Below are 24,668 nucleotides of genomic sequence, written 5' to 3'. Positions count from 1 at the left end.
GCCCGGCCTGAGAGTTTTGCTCTTATTGCCCAGGCTGGAGTGCAATGGTGCGATCTTGGCTCACCGCAACCTCCGCTTCCCGGGTTCAAGTGATTCTCCTGCCTCTCAGCCTCCTGAGTAGCTGGGATTACAGGCATGTGCCACCGCTCCTGGCTAATTTTGTATTTTTAGTAGAGACGGGGTTTCTCCATGTTGGTCAGGCTGGCCTCGAACTCCTGACTTCAGGTGATCCACCCGCCTTGGCCTCCTAAAGTGCTGGGATTACAGGCATGAGCCACCACACCTGACCAAATCTTCCTTTAATAAACAGAATTCTAGTTCATTTCCACTAAGTACTTTCTGTGAATTTAGAAATAGGAAATAGTGTGTAAGAGGAAGTAGAATGTGGGTATTGAAAAACATTAGGTTATTATCAGAGTCATGTAATTGTTTAAATCATATGAATATGAAGAAATGGCATAATCACATTTCATCTGTTTATTTGCTTTCAAATAGTAATACTTTTCTGGTAGTGATATCCTGTTATCTATGTCATGGGACCTTTTATAGCAGAGGCTGCCTTTTTTTTCCCCTGTTAATCTTCCTAAATGGTATATGTTATAGTCCCAGGAAATTCCTGTGTGTATATGTATGTATGTATTAAATAACATACATATGGCTGTACACATTTTCCTTTTTGGCATATAGTGCATATTTATGTGGAATTTTATATTGTGGTATACTTTTATACTTTATGATACCTTAATATGTGTTTTTTTTTTCCTTGTCACAGCTACTAGGGATATGGTTCATTAGTGAATGGATGGCCACTGGAAAAAGCACAGCTTTCCAGCTGGTGGAACTGGGCCCAGGTAGGGGAACCCTCGTGGGAGATATTTTGAGGGTAGGTAATAAAAGAATGTCTTTAAGTTTCATGTAAGTGAATTTTAGTACTTCTGAGTGTGCAAACCGTGTTGATTTCATTGGTTTTCAGTTCCTTAATCTCATATTTCTCAGCTAAAATATAATGTCAGAATCAGTCATTACTTTTGTCTGTAAGCTTAAAAAATGGAGGTGAGGGGGAGAAGAATATGAAAGCTAAAAATAGGAAACATTTGGAAGACATTATGGGAGAGTGTATTTGTTTTCTCAGGAAACAAAGTTTTAATTATATAAAAGTTTAGGCCAGGCGTGGTGGCTCATGCCTGTAACCCTAGCACTTTGGGAGGCCAAGGCGGGCAAATCAAGAGGTCAGGAGTTTGAGACCAGTCTGACCAACATGGTGAAACCCTGTCTCTACTAAAAATACAAAAATTAGCTATGCATGGTGGCACGCACCTGTAATCTAGCTACTCAGGAGGCTGAGGCAGGAGAATCACTTGAACCCAGGAGGCAGAGGTTGCAGTGAGCCGAGATCGTGTCATTGCATTCCAGCCTGGCGACAGAGCGAGACTCTGTCTCAAAAAAAAAAAGAAAAAAAAATTTAGGATGGGCACAGTGGCTCATGCCTGTAATCCTAGCACTTTGGGAGACCAAGGTGGGAGGATTGCTTGAGGCCAAGAGTTCAAGACGAACCTGGCCAACAAAGCAAGACTTCGTCTCTTTTTATATTTTTTTAAAAAAAGCAGAAGACGTAAAGAAAAAGATTAATAATTTCATTTCTTACATTAAAGTTAAGAACTTCTTGCTCTACAAATAAACTAGCAACTTTTTGTTCTTCAAAGACCCCATTAAGAGAGTGATTAGACAAACCACAGAGTGGGAGAAGTTATTTGTGACATGTAACCAACAGAGAACTAGTAGTTAGAATGTTTAAAGAACTCCCTTAAGTCAATAAGAAGACAGATAACTTGAGAAAAATCACGCCAAAGATGTGAACAAGTCCATTCATAAAAGAGGAAAATACAAATGACTAAAAAAGCAAAACAAAAATATTAGTCTTACTGGTAGTCAGGGAGATGAAAATTAAAATCACAACGAGATACCACTGTAACCCTCGCCAGATTAGAAAGAAAGCTAACAGTCTGTCAACACCAAGTATTGTGCAGATGCGGATATGTGGAACAATGAGAACTGTCGTATACTGCTTGTAAGAGTATAATTTAGTACATCCTTTTTGTTTTATTTTGTTTGAGACGGAGTCTCGGTTTGTCTCTCAGGCTGGAGTGCAGTGGTACGATCTTGGCTCCCTGCAACCTCTGCCTCCCAGGTTCAAGTGGTTCTTGTGCCTCAGCCTCCTGAGTAGCTGGGATAATAGACGTGGACCACCACGCCCGGCTAATTTTTGTATTTTTAGTAGAGAAGGGGTTTTACCATGCTGGCCAGGCTGATCTTGAACTCTTGGCTTCAAGTGGTCCGCCTGCCTTGGCCTCCCAGAACGCTGGGATTACAGGCGTAAGCCACCGCACCCAGCCTTGTACAACCATTTCGAAAAGCTATTGGCTGTTATCTATTAACATCAAAGTTTCTGATACTGTATGACCCAGCAATTTTACTGCTAGTGATTTACCCTAGAGAAGCTAGTGTATATGTGTACCAGGAGACATGTACAAGAAGATAGCAGCATTGAATAAAAGAGCAGAAAACTGAAACAGCACAAATGCCTGTCAGGTGGGTAAATGAATCAATTAATTGTGGTACAGTCATACAGTGGAATACGAAGTATTGCAAGAATGTGTGAAATCACAGCGGAATATAACAGTATTCAACATGAAACCAGATATGTGAAAGTAGCAGTTTGCAAAAGAGTTCATATGATTGTATTTATATAAAATCCAAAAAATAGTCAACATTAAACAATATATATTTGGTGATAAAAATATATTTAGTAACATTTGTAAAGAAAAGTCACGGTATTGTTAACTGAAGATTCAGAATGGTGGTGACTTCCGAGGGTACAGGGAGTCCACAGGGCTTTAGAGAGAAGGTCATGTCCCATTTCTTTAACCAGATGGTGGATATTCTCTCTTGTATCATTCATGCTATCAGTCTATGTACTATTTTATAAAACACTAAAAGGAGGACAGTTGTGTATAGTACCTGATAAGTAAGAGTGTTTGGTAAACTTCTGTAGTTTCTAGTATTTCAGAACTCATTAGTCTTTTTGAGTTTATTTTTTATGTACCTGGCAATTCAATGTAAAAAACAAACATAGCTGGGTGCAGTGGCCCATCCCTGTAATGCCAGCACTTTGGGAGTCTGAGCCTCCCAAAGTTCAAGATCAGCCTGGGTAATAGGGTGAAACTCCATCTCTACAAAAAGTACAAAAATGAGCCAGGCGTGGTAGCATGCGTCTGTGGTCGAAGCTAGTCGGGGGGCTGAGGTGGGAGGATTGCTCGAGCCCAGGAGGTTGAGGCTGCAGTGAGCGGTGATCATGCCTCTGAGTGACAAAGTGGGACCCTGTCCCCCCCCAAAAAAACAAGAAACACCAACACATACTCAGTATAAATTTAAATTTCTTGATGCTTTATGGTTTTTGCTTTAAATTAGAAATTGAAGGATTAAAAAAATATATAAACATATGACAAATAAGAATCTTGGTTATTTGGGTGAAGAAAGAAAACAAAATAATGAATTTAAATTTCCAGGGCTCTATTTTATGTTTTCAGCAAGGTCATTTGAATATCAAATATTTAATAAGGACCTCAAATCATATTTTCTTGTTCAAGTACTTTAAAAGTCAATTCCAGGCCGTTAACATGCATGAAGGATGCTTTTCCAGACTGAGTCATAAGAGCTCCTAAAAAGCCGAAGAATTTAAAGGGTTGTAAAGCAAATAGCCAGAGAAGTATCAGACCTGTTTTATTTTTGATGTTACCTTCTGCAGGAATTTCGCCTGTGAAGTTTTTCCATTTGTATTTTGATCTCAAAATTAAATTTGGAAAAATCATCTTGTTCATGTTATCAGTCTGGATGTGCATATTCATATCTCAAAAGTATTAATTGGAGGCAGATCACCAGCAAAATTAAATTCAAATGAAAAATAATGTTGATACACTTTATGCTTTTACTATTGCATTTTTAGCCTTAAAAGATTGGTAAAATATTAGTATTTCCCTATTTCCCTTGATGTTTACAACAGTGAAAAAATATATAGCTAAATATAGATTGAAAATGTGGCAGACCCCCGAGTTAAGCAGTCGTTTTCAGTACCATTCAGATTTGGTTCTTTGAGGTTAGAGTTATCATCATCTCAAAGATGAGATTATTTCCTAGACCTAGAGACATTATCAAATCAAGGCTATCCCCATTTTATTTCCTTGGTCTTTTTTTAGACTCCATAATCTGAATCGTTGTTTTTATCAGATGCCAAATCTTTTATTTTCATTTGTTAATCATAATTTATCATTAGGAAACCAAATTGTCCATTGTTCATTTCTTATTTAAATTACGCTTAATGACTAATAGGTTATGATTCTTATAGACTGCTGGAGAGTGGCTTGGGTAAGGAACACATCTCTCTGAAATATTACTTCTGTTGTGACATACTAAATCATTGATGTAAATGATTAAGAAACCTAAAACCTACTTAACACATTGTATTTTTTTTTCTTCTTTTGGTAACTAGGTGTTCACTCAACTTGGATCTGTGCTGAAAAACTGTGACATTTCAGTACATCTGGTAGAGGTAAGCCAAAAATTAAGTGAGATTCAAGCATTGACACTGACTGAAGAGAAGGTCCCGTTAGAGCGAAATGTTGGATCTCCAGTGTATATGAAAGGTGTCACTAAGTCTGGGATTCCAATTTCCTGGTACCGACGTCTGCACGATGTTCCAAAAGGTAATTACCTTTACGTGGATTAATGGAAGAGTTTTGATCACAACCCTTACAGTAGTGATGGGACTGTAACTTTTTACAGCAATATAACAGATTATGAGTTACTCCTGCCAAGTCCCTTATCCATAGAGAGTAGCCTACTTTTTTCTAGAAAAGAGCATCATAATAGAAAATAAAGTTGCCTGACTTTTAGTAGTAGTTTATTTCATGTAGTTTTGTAAAACCCAAACAAAATGTAAATCTCTGTTGTACTTTTGAGTATTCCCCTATAGCTAGGATAGTTCTGATGATGGAGCAGGCCCAGGCAGCCAGGGCTGATGGAAGCAGTGTTAGTAGGTGGGTTTAGTTCAGTTATCAAATCTTTTGAAAATCCTTACTTCCTAAAGACAAGCAAGGTGTGGGGGAAAATCCCTGTGCTAGTCAGGAATACTGATGAATCTTGACTCAAAGCTAAAATGGGGGTACGATCTTGGGCAAGGGATCTCAAGCCGTTCCCTTGAACCCAGGCAGAGGTTGCAATGAGCAGAGACGCACCACTGCACTCAGGCTGAGAAACCCGATTTTATGAAATCAAATTCCCTTCCAGCTAACAAATCTGACTTCTAATTTCCTTCAAGCCTAGTGATGGATAAAAGGTTTAACTGCTATTTCAGGTATTTCCATTTTCTGACCCCACTTATATGTAAAATAAGAGTAGTAATAATTGTTCTTTTACATGTTCTGCAGTGTAAGTTTTCCATGAAGAGGTAGAGAATTCTGTGGTAGTGATGATTATGGAGGAAGTAGGCATTTTCTTTTTTACAGTTAATGTTCGAAAGAATTAATTCCTGTAAAATGTGGAAACATTAATTCTTTTCCTCTTTTTAAATAGGATACAGCTTTTATCTTGCACATGAATTTTTTGATGTTCTTCCTGTGCATAAATTTCAGGTATTGAGGGGGGAAAAGGTCATATTTATAATTGAATACAAAAAGCATTGTGTTGCCAATGTTTATGGTGTTTATTCAGTATACAAATTTTACTCTTTGAGGTTATTTTTAACTATTATTTGGAATTTTGGTACACATAAATAATTGGAAAGCAAAAATGAAATGTTAATGAGAATTTGTAGTTCTCCTGGGATAATTATTAAGAATTCTTAATTCTTCTGATTTGAAGAAGTACGGGAATGAAAAATGGTAAGATGGTAACTGGCTGTGGTGCAATGAAGGATTTACTTGAGCAAATTTTTTTTTTTAAAGAGAGAGCATATTGCTATGTTGCCCAGGCTGGTCTTGAACTCCAGGGCTCAAGTGTTCATCCTGCCTCAGCATCCCAAGGAGCTGGGACTACAGGTGTGTGCCACTGCACCCAGCCAACCTTAGCACATGAAAAAAATTATAGATTAAAATTTTTGGGGCCAGGCATGGTGGCTTCCACCTGAATCTCAGCACTTTGAGAGGCCGAGGTGGGTGAATTGCTTGAGGTCAGGAATTCAAGGCCAGCCTGGCCAACATGACGAAGCCCTGTGTCTACTATAAATACAAAAATTATCCAGGCGTGGTGGCATGTGCCTGTACTTCCCAGCTACTCGGGAGGCTGAGACATGAGAATCGCTTGAACCCAGGAGGCAGAGGTTGCAATGAGCTGAGATGCACCACTACACTCCAGCCTGGGCGACCAAGCGAGACCTTGTCTCAAAAAAAAAGAAATAAAACTTTTCTTCATTCTTTGAGGAGATTGAAGATTTGGTGATAATGTATGTGTACTGGTAATTTGTATGGAGAAGAGCAGCTCTCATGATTCTGTGGTAATGTGTTAGTGAAGCTTCTGGCTACTCCTCCTGAGTCTATTTCCGTTTTTTGGGTACTTTGCATGCTGCTGATTTTATCTTTCACAGTCTCATCTCTGTTATTGTTTCTTTTGCATCGATCAGTCTACTCATTGTTCAAAGGCAATGAAGTGATGCATTTAAGTAATTTTAAATAGTGAGTGCTCTGTAAATGTTAGTTACTTATGGTAAGAGGAGAAAAAGCTATTTTTGGTAGAAGCAATGTAGAGAACAAACTTGCAAAAATTTGTTTTTATGTGTTATTTTGTGTTTAGAAAACACCACAGGGATGGCGAGAAGTATTCATTGACATTGATCCACAGATTTCTGATAAACTGAGGTTTGTTTTGGCACCTTCTGCCACCCCAGCAGAAGCGTTCATACAAGTAAGAATATGCTTTTTTAAGTTTCTTTTATTGCTCACAGAATCTTCAAAGTCTTATTTTCTGTTACTACTTTAGAGTTCCTTTACAGGAAGAGTTGCTAATAGCATACGAGGTGCTTTTTATTGACAATGAAAGTGCAGAGGAGCTAGAGGCAGGAGCGTGGGTTAAAATCATTTCTTAAATCTGTGACCTTAATGTCATGTAGTAAGAGAAAGTTAGTAACCGCTTACTCAGCCAAGTCTCTTACTTTCACTGTTTACCTCAGTTTCATGTCAAATGGTAATGGTATTGTCCACAGGAAGAGTTTACATCTGTGAAAACAATGTAGTACAGACTATAGTAAATTCATTAACAATAACAGCTAAAGTTTGTTGAGTACTTTGTGTTATTCTGTTTTTGGATTTAATTCTCAAAGCACTGTATTAGGTAGGTTCCATTATTATCTTTCTTTGGGCTAGAGCATGGCTTTTATCCCATGCTTCCACACAGATCTCAATTTGATTCTGCCAGAATGATAGAATTACTACTGCTTTCTGTGGATCTCAAGGAATCATCGCAAGAGCCTGTCTATCTTGGCTTGTTTAAAGGTACAAAAAACCCCTGTACTTCTCAGGAACGTCCAGGCTTCAGATTGCTTCTTTTTTTTTAGTCCTTTTCCAGCTCAGAAAATGATTTCTACTTCCTGGACCTTAACTGAGAACTTCCTACTCAGAAATTATCAGTTTTAAAAGCACAAGAGCTTTTACACTTAAATGTATGAATTAAGTTTTCTTTGTTAAGTATAAATTTAAATGTCAGACGGAACACTTGTGAACAACTGTTTTCTCATATTATGGCAACCTACCTGAATGACACATTCATAAAACCACCAAGAACTAACCTCCTGGTCCTGGGAGTTCATTTAGTTATTGACCTAATTAGTATTCACTTAGGAGGCAGGAAGTGAATTTTCCCTTTTGCTTGAATGAGATGAATGGTAATACGTGTCACCTTGAAGAGGAGCCTAAGATAGTAAGAATGTCAGCATGATCAGCGTGTCCACTGATGCCTGATGAGGCTGACTTCATGGTTTTTATAGTTAAGCCACAGTAATTTCATTGCACGATTGGCTCAATGGTTTATTATATTTAATCCTCACAACAAACCTACAATATCTATAAGGAAGAAAGCAACTCAAAAAGTTTAAGTAACTTGTCTACCAGTAAGCATAGGAAGAGCTGAGATTCAGCTCCATCTGACTCTATGCCTGTTACCATAGGCAGACATCAGGGCAGATCATGACTGCATTTCTATAACAAGGTGTTAGGGAGGAGCACAAGTTAATCTATGTTTTCATAATAAAGGGAAAGAAATACCACATTTTCAATCAGATCAGGAAGTAGTGAAATTTCATATATACTAGTCAGGTTGACAAGTATTAATACTTAGTGTCATTTCGTTTTTTAAGCTAGTACACACTTATTGTGGCCCCTTAGTTAATAAGTGAACATCTTGGGGTAATAATGGTTTCGATACATTGGCACTAGTTTATAAGCTGATGTTTCTTGATGTAGGGCATATCATTGGGATACTTTCTGGCACAACAGAGGGCATGATAATATACTTGTCTAATAGGGTCTGCTTTGTGTTATTGGATTTATATGATTTGTTCTTTCAGCATAATATTTTCATTGACTATTACGTGCCTGGCACTGTTCTAGGCAGACAAAAATCCCTTTCCCATGCTTTCAACCTAGAGAAATATATTTATATGATTTGTGATATAAAAGTATTTTACATTAAATAAAATGATAATGCTCTAGGCCATCTGGGGGGATTGGGAGGACATTTGCCTTTTTGTAAAAGAGATTAAAATGTCTTCGTAAATCAAGTGGATAGCATCAAAGAACTAAGGAGTTTTGTATAATAAGGGAGTCAGGTGAAAAGTTGAGTGTAGAGAACATACTCATATTAAGAAAATTTATTTTTATTAAAACTAAGAAATGCTCATTGAGGAAAAACCTGAAAAACCCTAAGGAAGTAATTCTTTTGAATGATGCATTTTGACTTTTGTAATGATCCTTTTACCAGCATGATGAAACAAGGGATCATGTTGAAGTGTGTCCTGATGCTGGTGTTATCATTGAGGAACTTTCTCAACGCATTGCATTAACTGGAGGTGCTGCACTGGTTGCTGATTATGGTCATGATGGAACAAAGACAGATACCTTCAGAGTATGTATAATTCAGTAACATGATTTATTAGACTTTCAGTGTTAGATCTGAAGCTCATTGAAGAGCTTTGATTTCTACAGTGCCTGGTATTATTGTATTACATTATTTTATAGTTAACATTAATTCATATTATTGTAATTCCCCTTAACCCTAGTTCTTACTCCTAACACTGAGTCTACTGTCCAGCCCTCCTTTAACAGGATCTGAACTGTTTATGTTCTTCCTTAGTTGTAGAACCTACGTTTACAAATCCAAATAATACAAATTTGGAGAATAATACAAATGGAAAGATTTTCTTCACATTCTTAAACCTTTCTATCTGTACCCTCCTTCGTTCAAGAAAAACTTCGTTACTTCTTTGCAGATTTAAACTACCTACTGTAATCATTCTAGCTTTTTCTATTATATTTTCAACATTTTTTCCCTTTCCAGATGTATTCTTTTACACTGTTCCTAAACATCCTTTCTTAATGATATTTGAATATGATCAATTCTGTTCAATATACTTTAATTGAAAACCATTTAACTAAATGCTCTTAGTCATTTTCTAGGTCTGTGGTTCTTAATTTCTAACTTTATTGTGTCTAAAAATAAACTGGAGAGTTTGTTGAAAATAGTCATTCTCTAGCCTAACCTCCAGGATTCTGACTGACCAGGTCTGGTTCGAGTCAGTAATATATTCTCAGGTGATTTTTTAAAAGTAATTTCAATTGTTATTTTAGGTTTAGGGGGTACATGAGGCAGGTTTGTTATTTGTTACATGGGTATATTGCATTGACTCTGAGGTTTGGGGTACAAGTGAGCCTGTCGCGTAGGTGGCAAGCATAGTACTCAGTAGGTAGATTTTCAGCCCTTGTTCCCCTCCTCCTATCGCCCCTCTAGTAGCCAGCAGTGTTTGTTCCCATCAGTATGTTCACATGTACCCAATGTTTAGCTCTTACTGAGAGAAGTGAGATGTACGTGTGGTATTTGGTTTTGTCCCTGCATTAATTCACTTAGGATAATGGCCTCCAGCTATGTCTATGTTGCTGAAAAGGACATGATCTGATTTTTAATGGCTGTGTAGTAGTTTGTGGTATATCTCAGGTGATTCTGATGCATGGTTGATGCATATACTTTGTAAAACACTGCCTAGGTGTTCCCTGCCTAAGAGAATTAATGAAAGCTGTATTCCATCACCTCAAGCATTAATGTAAATATTAAATAACTTTAATATGATAGCATCTCTTTAATCTTAATAACCATAAAAGGGCAAAAATCTGATTTCTTTATGTTCAAGGGGTTTTGTGGCCACAAGCTTCATGATGTCTTAATTGCCCCAGGAACAGCAGATCTAACAGCTGATGTGGACTTCAGTTATTTACGAAGAATGGCGCAGGGAAAAGTAGCCTCTCTGGGCCCAATAAAACAACACACATTTTTAAAAAATATGGGTATTGATGTCCGGCTGAAGGTAAGGTTTATTTTATTTCACTGTTACTAAGTACTTTAATTTCATAGTATTGCAAAAATTAAATAGTATGTTCACCTGGCCTTAATGCTCTTACAGTTAGCCAATCCTTGGTATTCCAGCCTTTTCAGGTAGTATAGGATTTAGTAACTAGTCTGGTAAGTTTCGTGCATCTCCATGTGAGGTAGCATTAAGACTTCCAAATAGTGTTTTTGTTAAGAAAACTGCATTTATGGGTGTGAATTTTCCAAGTGTTCTTCCGAGGACACCTAAACCTTACTGTAGATCAAACCCCCTGGGGATATTTGTTAAAAATGCAAATCCTTAGGTTTCACACCAACCTACATTTTTAATAAGTACTCTATGATTCTCAGGCAGGTAATCAGAAGTCACATTTTGAGCGGAGCTTTATTGGAATATTTGAGAGTCATTAGTATTGCTGCATGTAACTAGGAATTCTGTCTTCTGGTTAATTTTGCTAAGAATTTTTTTCCTTTCAGGTTCTTTTAGATAAATCAAATGAGCCATCAGTGAGGCAGCAGTTACTTCAAGGATATGATATGTTAATGAATCCAAAGAAGATGGGAGAGAGATTTAACTTTTTTGCCTTGCTACCTCATGAGAGACTTCAAGGTGGAAGACATCAGAGGAATGCACGTCAGTCAAAACCCTTTGCATCCCTTGTAGCTGGGTTTAGTGAACTTGCTTGGCAGTGATATTTCAGCTTGGACATTTTCCCCTTCAGTCGGCCCAAGAAATCAAAATAAAGGAAACACATTTCATACACTGCAGGTAATAAAAGTGAAAGTATTTTATCTTTTCAAGCAAGAACAGTCCATGTTATATATAATACAACCAAAATTATAGAACTTTTAGGGTTGTGACTGGCTTTGGTGCAAATGTCTGCTCAAGCTAATAAGTTATTGTGAGACTGAGTTTCCTTTAACTTATAAAGCTAGTTGCCATATTTCTATTTTACTTTAAAAAGTAAACATGGGGCTGGGCGCAGTGGCTCATGCCTATAATCCCAGCACTTTGGGAGGCTGAGGTGGGCAGATCACCTGAGGTCAGCAGTTCGAGACCAGCCTGACCAAAATGGAGAAACCCCCGTCTCTACTAAAAATACAAAACTAGCCGGGCATGGTGGTACATGCTTGTAATCCCAGTTTACTCAGGGAGGCTGAGGCAGGAGAATCACTTGAACCTGGGAGGTGGAGGTTGTGGTGCGCTGAGATCGTGCCACTGCACTCCAGCCTGAGCAACAACAGCGAAACTCCCTCTCAAAAAAAAAAAAAAAAAGTAAACATGGGCAGTGATTGGTTTAATAAAAACTGGAAACAGACTAAATGGCTATTCATAGGAAACTGATAAAGTATATGTTATTTTTAAAAATGAGCTAGAGCAGTATGTTCTGACATAGAAAACTCTAAGATTTAGTAAGTGAAAAAAAGTAGGATGCGAGAGTTTTTATAGTTGATTCCATTTTTGTTGAAGGAGAAAAGCTATTTAAATAAATAATTTCATAGAAACTAATACACCAGTGTACACTGGTTTTCTGTGATATGTACTTGCATACAAAGTTAAGGAATGAATGCACAATTTTCCCAATTTGGAAGTGAGTTTGAGGGGCAGGGAGTGGCTGGGTATTTAAATTTTTTACATTGTGCATCTGTGAATTTTTAAAAAAATTATAAAGGTCACAGTAAGAAACAGTAAACCTTGACATGTAGTTCAAATATGAGTTGGAGACCAGCCTGGGCAACATGGTGAAACCCCGTCTCTACTAAAAATACAAAAATTAGCCTGACATGGTGGTGGGCGCCTGTAATCCCAGCTACTCAGGAGGCTGAGGCAGGACAATCTCTTGAACCTGGGAGGCAGAGGTTGCAGTGAGCCGAGATTGCTCTGTTGCACTCTAGCCTGGGCAATAGAAAGACACACACACACACACACACACACACAGAGCCTAGGAGGAATAATTTTCAGACAAATGGCAAGTTTTAGTTCTGTATTATGTGTTTTCATTTTTTGGTTTTTAGAAGCTGTGTGTTAATAGTGGAAACATGGACTTAGAGAATTATTAAATTAGCAACACAGATTTATAAGGGAGATTAAAGGAAAAGAATACTTGCCATGTCTTGAATTTACGGCTTAACTGTATCAGAAGTTCATTGGTGGAGTGATGAACTGTTGCTTTTTATTGCTGCTTCTGCTTAACAGGAGTAGCATTCTATCCACACTACATGGCTATGTCATGGAGGCTTTGAATGTGGCCCAACACAAATTTGTAAGCTTTCTGAAAACATTATGAGATTCTGTTTGGCAATTTTTTTTTTCAAGCTCATTAGCTATCATTAGTGTTGGTGTATTTTATGTTTGGTGCAAGACAGTTCTTCCAATGTGGCTAGATTAGACACCCCTGCACTAAAGTAAAGGAAGACGGAGGACTTGCTTTTCAGATGCTGCCCAGCCTTGGGTCACTCCTAGTTGTTCTTATTCTATATTCCTGTATTTGTTTTCTTTTTTCAAAGACTTGGTTGGGAGAATTTTGAAAGATGAAAACGTCCATAGTTCGCTCCTCTCAGAGATGTTAAAGTTTTATAATTAAGGGGCTAGAGTCAGGCAATGNGGACTTGCTTTTCAGATGCTGCCCAGCCTTGGGTCACTCCTAGTTGTTCTTATTCTATATTCCTGTATTTGTTTTCTTTTTTCAAAGACTTGGTTGGGAGAATTTTTGAAAGATGAAAACGTCCATAGTTCGCTCCTCTCAGAGATGTTAAAGTTTTTATAATTAAGGGGCTAGAGTCAGGCAATGCCTTTATATCTTAACACCTAGGAAGTTTGATATTAGGTTTTTAACTTTTAAAGCCTTCTGGTAGTATAACAGTTGAATATTTTGGTGGTAGTTCCTGAAAAGTTATAGTTACAATTACTCCAAACTTTACAAGAAATGAAGACCTTCAGATAATCACCTCAAATTTAGTATAAAATTATAAAATGAGCTTTTTTTTTTTATTTTGGCAGGTTAAAAAAAATCAGTGTTTTAAATATAGCATTAGTTCCATTTACAAATACTGTTTCCAAAATAGTTCTTTTACCAAGGTCTAGTAAAATAACACAAGATAAAACTTTTCTTTGGATACTTCTACTAGAAATAGGCTCAGGTTTTCACATGGAAAAGTATGGTGATAGGAAATACATTTTATTATCAAGCTTCCAGTATATTTACAAAAAGTTGGATGTAACCAAAAAAATATAAAAATGTACTGAACAGTCACTATAGACTACTTTGTACATTATCAAATGTTTCTAGCAATTACTTCTTATACAAACACGACTTAAGGACAAAACGTTATGCAGGTTATACAGTATCCGGAGTAATTATTCAACTCCAGATTCTCTGATGGTGCCTTTACAAAATTTTTAGAAAATTTCTTAGGCATTTAACAGTAAATACGAAGAGTGCAATTAATTTCATGGCTTGTAAAGTTTGATTATGTAAGTATAGCAAACAAACATCATTCCAGTTAATTTTCACCTTACGTAGTAAGACCACAGTAGTGACTGCCTAGTGACTCAGAATTATTCCATTTTGTGTGCGTTGATATAAACAGACTCTGGTGAAACTGGGAAGTCATCCTCTTATCACAGGGAAAATAACATTTCTAAAAATTTTTTTTTTGAAAATTAATTTGGTTTAATCTTTGAAGCTTCTATAGAAGGACAAATGACCAAGAGGGAAATGTGTCCTGGAGGTATTTATGGGTAGAGAGTATAGCATAATGGTTGGGAGGGCTAAGGGTAAGATTAGAGCCATACTACTGTTCTCAAATACATATACTAACTGTTTGAAATTTGGCAGTAGGTTAATCTCCCCTTGCCTCAGTTTTCTTTAAGATGGAGCTCATAATGACTTAACATTATGGCTGTTGTGAGGGTAAACTAAAACATAAAATAACTTAGAACACAGGAGCACTGCATACTGTTTGCTACTATTCTTTCAAGGGTATTTTTAGTCTAGATAGGAAACTAGCTTCAGGGATCTTGAAAGGCTGCTGCTTAGTCTGTTCATATACAAGAACACTTTTTTTTTGCTACCTCAAATTTGGTGGGCAATGATAGTTAACACTTTCCTAGTTTTCAGTTTATTTGACTACATTCATATGTATCTGATCTTCATGACAACACTGTGACAAAGGTAGAGGCAAGAATGATAATATTCATTTTACAGACTGAGGAACTGCAGACAGAGCTGCCATCTCTCCAGGCCAACATAACTAACAAGTAGTGGATCCAAGACTTGAGAAAGAGTTTTGCTCTTACTCTTGTTAGAGTGGAGAAGGAAAATAATAATAAAAAGGTTTACAATGATTATTGAGAAATGAAGAAATAAACAGCCACTGTTTCTTAGAAGCAGATGGTCCCACATCTTAAACTCTCTTTGGGAAAGACATTTAAAATAGTTTTAAATACCTGGCTGCTGGAGCTGAAATGTAAAAAGAAATCTTCATTCTTTAATTTGCTGCATTGATAATATAGCCCCAGCCTTATAAACTGTTTCATGCTCCACTCCAATCCATCCCCCCAAACTGCTTAAAATAATTTATTTTAAAACACTCCAGATATCTGCAAAGCCCAGTAGGCTAGGGGAAGGAGAAAAAAGGATACCGTTTGCTATACAGTAACTGTAGTATTAATTGACCCTGCTAAAAAGCAGAAATTACTGGCTGAACCCTAGGTAAAGATAAATTGTGTAAAGCTGAGATCTGCACCTGCTGAATGCTGGAATCCAGTACTTGCATCCGGATGGTGTCAGAATACATATTTAGCAGCAGAGTGGAGCTATGAAAAGACGTACAACTCAGCACTTAGACCAGCAGTACTCTTCCTTTTGTAACATCATTAGTCCCTAATTATCTTAGAAGCTGTTGCAACATACAGAAGGTGACAATCCTTATGTTGTACAGAACATATTCAGAGTAGCAGAGCAACTCCAAAAAGGTTAGGAATCACTACTTTGGAGTCTTGATTGACCTAAAAAAGAAAGGTGAAACAGCCCAGTGCTCTTTTTCTAGGCATCTAAGAAAAACCCTTCAATGCCTCTATGGTTGGTTAAACCAATGTTAAAAGTCCTTATAGTAACATCACATAATGGTAGCCTCACAGTTCTCTCTTAAATACAAGCTTGTTGAGTAACCAATTTTGTAAGTCTTATATAAATTTAGCCAAGCTATATAGTAACTGGATGCTAGCTTGACTTGTTTTTGCTTAAAACAAAACATATACACATATATATAAAAAACAGGAAAGGAAAGACAAGTGGTCCTATTGTATTAAAGTGAAGGATTAAGAAAAAATACAAAACCAGTTATTGCTTAGGCTAAAAAAGTTTATAAAAAGCTTCACCTTGATTCAATTATGACTTCTTCTTATTCAGTTTCCTGCCTGTACCTACTCATTATGAACTACAGTACTGGTGTCACTGATTCCTTATATTTCCTCATATCTTTGCATCCCTGCAGATGACAACCTACAAAGAACAAGTTACATAGCAAAATATCAGTCCATAAAATGAAATCCTTCCTTATTTAGGTTAGCTCAATGATTAAGGATCTTCTTCCATATCATCTGGATTAGGAGCCATAATGAAGTGCTTTGGGTATACAAGGTTATGTGTGTATGCATGTATTTCCCAGCGAGCGTCATCACTTTCATGTGTAATGTAACGTTCTCCAATGCGAGTTTCAAATTCTCTAAGGTCAAGCCAGGTCTGATAGTCCTAGGAGAAAATGAAATTGTAATGATGAAACATAAAAGAAACAAAATACTGTCAACCTGGTTTTTTTGTTTTGTTTTGTTTTGGTTTGGTTTAGTGCCCTAGTCAAATAATTGACAGGTCCTACTCATAAGTATCTACTATATACTAAGTTCTACTTGTGATATTTTAAATGAGCAATTTAAAGAAATTTTTCAAACACAGTCTCCAATGAATGAAAGTAACTAATTTCTGAAGTTTAAAAAAAATTGCTTCAGGCTTCTTAGGTGGCTAATAATAATCACTAAAACATTTTGTTCTATACAACACGAGGCCTAAACCTTACTCCTCAAAGTAGGGGAAAGTGCTTGGATGCTTATTAGGATAATTTAGTAACTGGTAGACTAGATTACATTTGTTTTAAAGCTAATTCTACCTCTCACTCCCTTTAAAATAGTTCTAAAGCTTCCCTCCTTACTCTGAAGTTTGGAGGGTATCTTTTGATAAATCTATAAAGTAACTTTGGGAGAATTAAGCCAAATATTTTAAATGGCATTTAAAAAAAATCTCTTCAATGCAAAAATAAACCCTTCAGTGGACATTTAAAATAAATTTGATAAATTAATATGTCATGCTAATCTTACAAAAAGGTGAAATGAACACATAGGTCTATGAAAGGCTAAGTCATTGCTTTCAGTTCATGGGAGTTTAATTGCCTGTCATTACCGATTTGAATGCTGTACGGTTTCCATAGATTCAGCCATAGTACAAATTAATCACTTAAGAGCACTTATATTATTCTGCTGATCTTAGAGTGGTTTCACTAGGTGGGACACATCAGAGTGAACTACTCAAATGAAGACTGCCAAAGAGAGATTACATTTTTTTTTACCTGTAGCCAGGGATGACTAAGAGATTTGTCAACACTGTAACGTTTTCTCATCTTCACTTGAAGCAGATTGTTTATCAGATCAATTGCTAAGGGAAAAGACAAAACAAGATACATGAATTTGGGTGCATAGAGCAAGCCAAACTTGTGACTGCCTAGAAGGCAGTTCAACCCACAGAAATACAGGGTTGAGGAATTTTTGCTTCTCAAGGACATGGACTTTTAGCTAACATGTAAAATGAGTCATACATATTTACTGATTTAAGTGTATCTGTCAAATTTTCATTGCCTTTATAAGGCAGTAGAGAGTACAGTATACACTCTGGAACCTGACTGCCTGGGCTGAAGTCTGGTTCTGCCACCTACTAGCTGTGTGATACTGGGTCAGTTACTAAATTGTGCTGTGCCTCAGTTTCCTCATGAAGTTGCTGACATATGTTAAGAGCTTAGAACAGTGCTTAGCCCCTAAGTGCTAAGTAGTAACTATGATTATTTGAAGATGAATGAAACAGACTCTCTGATCCTCCCCACCCCACTCCAGTGCTGCTCTCTAGTCCCTGACTTGGTCTGGAAAAGCACTGCTTTGCCTCTATGTATGGTCATTGAGGTAGTAACTTAACCACCAAAGGTTCACACTTTTAACAAATAGGTTTCAGGGTGTTTTAGTGTACATGGTGAGTTCTTGGCATATATATTTTATTCACTTATTTGGAGAATGGATCAACTGCAAAACCAAGGCAACCAATAACTATATACTAACTACAGCCCTATATAATGGTACATTTGAAATATTGATAACAAAAGGCTAGACCCAGACACGAACCAAATGGAAAGACTTGTACCATTCTAGTTCTATTTCTTGTCTCTATACTACCAAACTAGCAAAGATTTTCCCTAAGTACTTTATGAATTTCTCTGTGTTCCAAATACGTCAGACCTTTATGCATCGTTCCTTAAAATGTGGCCCACCATGTGCACCAGAATCATTTGGAGTTATTTAAAATGCACATTCCTGAGTCATCATTCCAACTAAAGAATCTCAATCTATGGGGTTTCTCTTCTAATAAACTCATCAAGTGATTCTGATAGAAGAGTTCGGCGGAACACACTGCCTAAGGAGTTCTGAGATAACATTGGTTAACATCAAAAAACTCTTCTTATGAGCTTCTTCAATTAGCTTTATTACCAAGCAAACCTGTTACTGTCTTCACATGTTGTTCCTTAAACTTTTCCCAGTTTAATGGAATATTAGTTAATCCTATGATTAGGCCTAGTACTTTTGGAAAAACAAAAAAGATCTACCCATTACATAGGTTGGCTAAATCCAGACGGGGGTATTCCCCAGCATTGGTTCTATTAACTTCTATGGGGCAGTTAGATAATGTTTTAAGTAGTGTACTTGTCCTTCTTGTCAGTATCAGTAGACTAAAGAGGGCCAGCCAAGTTATTCTTGATAGGTACAGAATCAGGAGTTGCAAATTCAAAAGCCCTCACTAGGCAGGAAAAAGATGTATGCAGCTTCCCAGCAGAGGTCCATAGGAGAGAGGAAAACAAACTGCAGTGTGTCTGGTGAATATAAAGTTCATTCTAGGTATAAGGTACCGGAGCTAGGTATTCATTCAAGGAGCTCAGTCTTATTCTGAAGATTAGAAAAGTCGATTATGAAAAGAATGAATACTTAAGAAAAAAAATGGGGCTGGGTGCAGTGGCTCATGCCTGTAATTCCAGCAGTCTGGGAGGTCAAGTTGCGAAGATCAATTGAGTTCAAGAGTTTGCCTGGGCAACACAGTGGGACCCCATCTCTACCAAAAATTTAAAAATGAGCCAGGCGTGGTGGCCCATGGTGCATACCCATCATCCCACCTAGTCAGGAGGCTGAGGTGGGAGGATCACTTGAGCCCAGTAAGTCGAGGCTGCAGTGAGCTGTGTTTGTGCACACTTCAGCCTGGGTGACAGAGGGAGACTCTGTCTCAATAAAAATAAAAAAAAATAATAAAAAAGCCCAAATTTTTTAAGGCTAAGTAAATTTTACAGTTTAGAGGAGGAGAAGTCAGGTAACTTTACAGATGAGCCACAAATTAAGGAGTCCTCAAATTTTAATAGGAAGGGTTGTAGACAAGGGAAAAAAAAGTCCTAAGCGAATTGCAGAAAACAGTTCAGAAGAGTAAACAACTAGGTTTGTGTAGAGAGTAGTGGGAGATGAGGCTAGAAGGTAAGCATGGACCATATCACAGATAACTATGCCTGTAAGGTGGTTAAAAAGAAGTGTTTGGGAAAGTAATGTTTCCTGAAGATGGATTTGGCAGTAGTGACTGGGAAGGACCAGAAGAGTTTAAAAGGTAAGACAGTTAAAAAGCTATTTTAGTTTGAGAATGAGGCCACTGGGGCCTATGTCAGTGCTATGCCTGGGAACTATACAGAAGACACAGATAAAAGTGTAAAAAGAAGAGTGCTCAAAAAACTAGCAACTAGTTGAATTTGGAAGATGAATGGGAGATTTATTAAAAAGATAAGTTGCAAGAGACAGACTGATTTGGGATCAGAAAGATTTTTAAACTTAAAACACATAGCCAAAACTTAGTATTTTTTTTACCTTCACCAGAAATTTCTCTCCATGGATTTGGTGGGTACATAAATGCAGCATTTTGGATTTGGTCATTTATATCTTCATCCTCATTAAAAGGAAATGTGCCACTGAGGCTCACATAGATGATAACTCCCACTGACCACATATCTAGGGAACGGTTGTAACCTTTGCTCCGGAGAACTTCAGGGGCTAAGTATGCTGGAGTTCCTACCACAGATCTCCTGAATGACTTTTCACCAATGATGCGTGCAAATCCAAAGTCACACAGCTTCACCTGGAAATTGAAGGATAATTTTGTATTATAGTGTTATATATGTAACTACCTGTCCCTAAATGACACTGTATCATTTCAACATACTTGCCAGCTCTGATTATGAATATTAAACAATCACAGATAGGGAAATTGTAAAGTATCCTTTTCTGAAAAGGCAGACACATTTATAGCCCTGTGATCCTGACTGGCATAGTATGAAGAGCTTTCCTAGTGCATATTTCAAAAGTTCTACCTTCCAGAATACCAAATACCAGACTGGTGTTATGTGTGTTCCTATTTCTTATGAAACGGGAGTGTGCTGCTTTCTATCATTTGTTTTGTGAGATCACTCTCCCATCATCTGTGAGCAGGAATTGTTTCATTTCTGAATCCTTAGTGGCTTTACAGTGCCTGGACACATAAAGGTACTCAATGTTTGTTGAATGAAAAATAAGTTACAGTATTAGCCAGGTGTGGTGGCTCACGCCTGTAATCCCAGCACTTTGGGAGGTCGAGGCGGGGGGATCACGAGGTCAGGAGATCGAGACCATCCTGGCTAACGCGGTGAAATCCCGTCTCTACTAAAAATATAAAAAAATTAGCCAGGCATGGTGGCAGGCACCTGTAGTCCCAGCTACTCGGGAGGCAGAGGCAGCAGAATGGCATGAACCCAGGAGACAGAGCTTTCAGTGAGCCGAGATTATGCCACTGGACTCCAGCCTGGGTAACAGAGCGAGACTCTGTCTCAAAAAAAGGAAAAAACAGTTACAGTATTTAAAAAATCCCTTGTTTTGCTTGATCCTAGAATCTCTTTTCTAAGGATGTTATAAATTGGCAAGTAAATAAAACTGAGGTGTATTAAAGGTAACTTTTCCTGTGGACACCAGTGGAGACTGCCCCAGTGAGTAACAGCAACATTTTTCTATGACTATGGAACAAATTATTTCTAGTTAGATATTTAGATTTGAAAAAAGTTATATGTAAAGGTAGCCATAGTCACTACCATGTCTTCTCAAAAGAGAGTTCTAGAAGTTGATGAGCTTGGCAGAACTCAGAACACTTATCTTGCTGCCCAGATTTTCTAGAGGCTTAGATCTGGGGATTAATGACCGCATCCATGCTGAACAAGCAAATGCCAGGTACTTTCTGGAGGAAATGCTCTGACTTAAAAAATGTCTTCAGCAAAAGCATTAATATAAATTGAGAGGAAAGAGATTTAAGCTCTAGAAAACAGTGGTACAAACAGTGCCTAGAAAACAAAGAAGTGAAGTTATCAAATGCTGCTATTTCTGGGGTGTGGACTCTGACACGTTTTTATGAATGATATTTGCTCAATGTCATTACTGAATCTGGCTGCTTCTCGATTTCAGTGTCTTTGAAGAATACGAGTACTGAGCCTGAAGAAATACAAACTATTTTGTTGTTAAATGCCAGATTTCAGCTCACATCTTGGTAAGGTAAAGATGACTGGGAAGTCTGGCAACTGATTAAAGAAGTGTAGCCATGGCTAACACTTGAGCATAAAAAGAGTCCCTTTGCTTCTCACTGGAACACTGTTGATCACTAAAGTGGAGGTCAGAAAGTGGGAGTTTTAATGTTACCTCTGAGTGTGCACCTTTTGTCTATACTATTTTGAAGATCAAATGAGATAATATATGGAAGCAGTTTATTTAAAACATTGCACCAACTATTAGGTGACCCTTTCGACCTCACAATGATAGGGAATCACTTTTAGCCACATAAACATAAAATAATATGATTACTACTTTAAAAGCTGAGTGATTTTTAATATATCATTTTATTTGAAAAGACAATTTGAGTTATATTTACCAAGTGAAAACAGGTATCTGTTGTCCTTAGTCTTGCCATTTGTCTTGCCATTTGTACGTTTCAAATGTATATAAACAATAGTTTGGCAACAGATATTTGAGCTGATGACAGGAATTATCCTTGCTAATTACGGAAAACGGTTGCAGGGTACCACCACCACCATTTATTTCTCAGGATGGTTGTTTCAGAATTTGGGTTATGATCCATTTCATAGGTCATGAAATAAATTTAGTGGATCAAGATGAATACTTGAAAAAAAAAAAAAAAAACTCAACCGAATTAAGAAAAAAAAGAGAGTGCTACATGTAGCCAGAACACAGAAGCATGATGCCGTTGTGTGTGTGTGTGGTGATGAGAAATGTTATTCTTAAATAGGTTTGGTGAAAATGTTTGAAATACTCTAAAATAGGAAAAGGAGTTGGCTGCCTGCCTCAACCAAAATCTATCTCCCATTTCCAGTAACACCCCATTTGTTTTATTTATGAGGAATTCATCCTAAGTACCAAGCACCAACCAAGGTTGATACTTGCTCACTTCATTCCCAGCGGGGAGAGGTGAATTGCAGAATCTGTGTGCAGTTATTCTTTTAGATGTGGTTAAATCTAAAAAGTCTTGAATATAAACAGTGTAACTAATAACATCTGAATTCATTTAGTTATTAATCCTCACTGGCAGTTACAGGCTAAAAACTATTTCTGTAAGATGGTATGCATTTTTAACCAACAGTACTTAGTACACTGCCTTTTATTATGTGGGTACTTTGAAAATGTTGCCAGAATCATTTAAAAGGTTCTGGAGAATATCTCACCTGAGGAAATGGCTCTGCTGATGCAAGCAGCACATTTTCTGGCTTTAAATCACAGTGCACAATATTCTTAAAATGCAGATTCCTCAAAGCAACAAGTATCTGTTATGAAAAAAGATTTTCTTTTCAATGTCTGGAAAATCACAAGTAAACCTGTGTGACTCCCTGAATGATTTAATTTGAAAACTACACCATAGTTCATCAAGACTTAGCTAAAAGGGTGTTATTCTGCTCCTCAAGGTTAACAATTCCCACAATCACCCAACATGTAAAAGCACTGCTATTTAATTATTTTAGTGTTTAGTTGGGTGCAGTGGCTCATGCCTGTAATCCTACCACTTTGGCAGTCCTAGGCAGGTGGATCACTTGAGGTCATGAGTTCGAGACCAGCCTGGCCAACATGGTAAAACCCCATCTCTACTAAAAATACAAAAATTAGCCAGGCATGGTGGCATGCATCTGCAATCCTAGATACCTGGGAGGCTGAGGCACGAGAATCACTTGAATCCAGGAGGCAGAGGTTACAGTGAGACAGACTGCACCACTGTACTCCAGCCCAGGCGACAGAGTAAGACTCTTGTCCCCCCCCCCCAAAAAAAATTAGTTTTAATCGCTAGTTAAAAGAAAAGGAGTTAAAATACCTGTGTGACCATGAATTTAGTAATTCGTTCTGGAAGCCGACTTTTCTCACTGGATAGAATCATTTCCAACATATCTCCATGCAGCTTTTCCATTACTACAAAGACTCGTTCTGGGGTTTCAAACATACATTCCAGATTTACAATCCCAGGATGGTGCAAATTCTGAAGAGAGGTTGCAAGATGTTTATATGACCAACTTAAGCAGAGAAACAGTTTTACTAAGTAAGTATCTAGATGTGCTATGATTGTCTGAAATAAATGGCACAGAAAGAAAAAACCCTAGAGAAGTAAACAAAGCAAACAAAATAAAAATTACAATCAATGAAAAGGATCTTAGGTTTTGATTCTCCAAGTTGTGTACTGGAGAGTAGCCACACTGAAGGGATAGAATCTTCTCCTGACTTGATTATATAAATCACTCTTGTCCATTACTACTACTTTTCCTTCCTTCTCACTTGAAAAATCTGACACTGCTCTAATTTCATGCTTTCCCTGAATAGGCACCAACTGACCGTAAATTTTTAGTCAGTTACACAGAAACCTTTGGCCTTTGGGGGCTGTATTTGTGACGGTATTTGCTTAAGAGTTTTATTTCTAAGGTAGTTATTTAAGTCTTGATTCTCATAATATTATAATGATAATTCCCTCTTTTTATGCTCAACATCTCTACCCACATTATCACGTTTCTTGATCATAACTAGGTTACAAGGGTTGGAGATACATAAAGATGAATGCCATACTGTTTATGCTTATAAAAAAGCAATTTATCTTGTGTTCTACTGCAGAAAATCCTTCATCAAAATTCAGGAAGTCAGCCTTGCTCAAAACCTTCAATAGCTCTTTATTTCTGGACATAAATCTAAATTCCTTTGTCTACATTTTGAGATCTTCAATAACCTGGTTTCAGTCTTCCAATTTAATCTTAAATATGTTCTACTGAATGAACCAAGTGCTTAAACAATTTTTATTCCTTATTAATAAAAATACAGGCTGAGTGTGGTGGCTCACACCTGTAATCCCAGCACTTGGGGAAGCCGAGGCAGGTGGATCGTTTGAGGTCAGGTGTTTGAGACCAGCCTGGCAAACATGGTGAAACCCATCTCTACTGAAAATACAAAACTTAACCAGGTGTGGTGGCAGGCACCTGTAATCCCAGCTACTCGGGAGGCTGAGGCAGGAGAATCACTTGAACCTGGGAGGTGGAGGCTGCAGTTAGCCGAGATCACGCCATAGCACTCCAGCCTGGGAGACGGAGTGAAACTTTGTCTCAAAAAAAAAAAAAAAAAAAAA

The 24,668-nt window shown here is 37.4% G+C and overlaps 2 protein-coding genes across 5 annotated transcripts in view; one reads left to right on the top strand and one right to left on the bottom strand.

Moving 5' to 3' along the window:
• Positions 1-12,148, top strand: part of NDUFAF7 (NADH:ubiquinone oxidoreductase complex assembly factor 7) — a 17,422-nt gene extending 5,274 nt beyond the window's left edge. For 2 of the 3 annotated variants that reach the window (XM_017860418.1, XM_017860417.1), the window contains exons 4-10: positions 773-883; positions 4,547-4,760; positions 5,629-5,687; positions 6,844-6,954; positions 9,025-9,168; positions 10,448-10,621; positions 11,119-11,414. In XM_017860418.1, the coding sequence (XP_017715907.1) occupies positions 773-883; positions 4,547-4,760; positions 5,629-5,687; positions 6,844-6,954; positions 9,025-9,168; positions 10,448-10,621; positions 11,119-11,334 (1,029 nt within the window). In that variant the 3' untranslated portion in view covers positions 11,335-11,414. Of the gene's footprint in view, positions 1-772; positions 884-4,546; positions 4,761-5,628; positions 5,688-6,843; positions 6,955-9,024; positions 9,169-10,447; positions 10,622-11,118 lie in introns of all 3 variants that reach the window. The other variant, XM_017860416.1, reaches the window with a different exon arrangement.
• A 1,448-nt stretch (positions 12,149-13,596) lies between these two features.
• PRKD3 (protein kinase D3) overlaps positions 13,597-24,668 on the bottom strand; it is a 78,310-nt gene continuing 67,238 nt past the window's right edge. Inside the window, exons 15-19 of one of the 2 annotated variants that reach the window (XM_017860412.1) lie at positions 23,379-23,540; positions 22,741-22,839; positions 19,856-20,123; positions 17,266-17,351; positions 13,597-16,397 (exon numbers count right to left, since the gene is read on the bottom strand). In XM_017860412.1, the coding sequence (XP_017715901.1) occupies positions 16,224-16,397; positions 17,266-17,351; positions 19,856-20,123; positions 22,741-22,839; positions 23,379-23,540 (789 nt within the window). In that variant the 3' untranslated portion in view covers positions 13,597-16,223. The remainder of the gene's footprint in view (positions 16,398-17,265; positions 17,352-19,855; positions 20,124-22,740; positions 22,840-23,378; positions 23,541-24,668) is intronic. The other variant, XM_017860413.1, reaches the window with a different exon arrangement.

This window comes from Rhinopithecus bieti, unplaced genomic scaffold (assembly GCF_001698545.2).
Source record: "Rhinopithecus bieti isolate Rb0 unplaced genomic scaffold, ASM169854v2 scaffold_52032, whole genome shotgun sequence".
Lineage (NCBI taxonomy): Eukaryota > Metazoa > Chordata > Mammalia > Primates > Cercopithecidae > Rhinopithecus > Rhinopithecus bieti.
The sequence above is the reverse complement of the archived record's forward strand: the minus strand, read 5'-3'. Positions and strand labels throughout refer to the sequence as shown.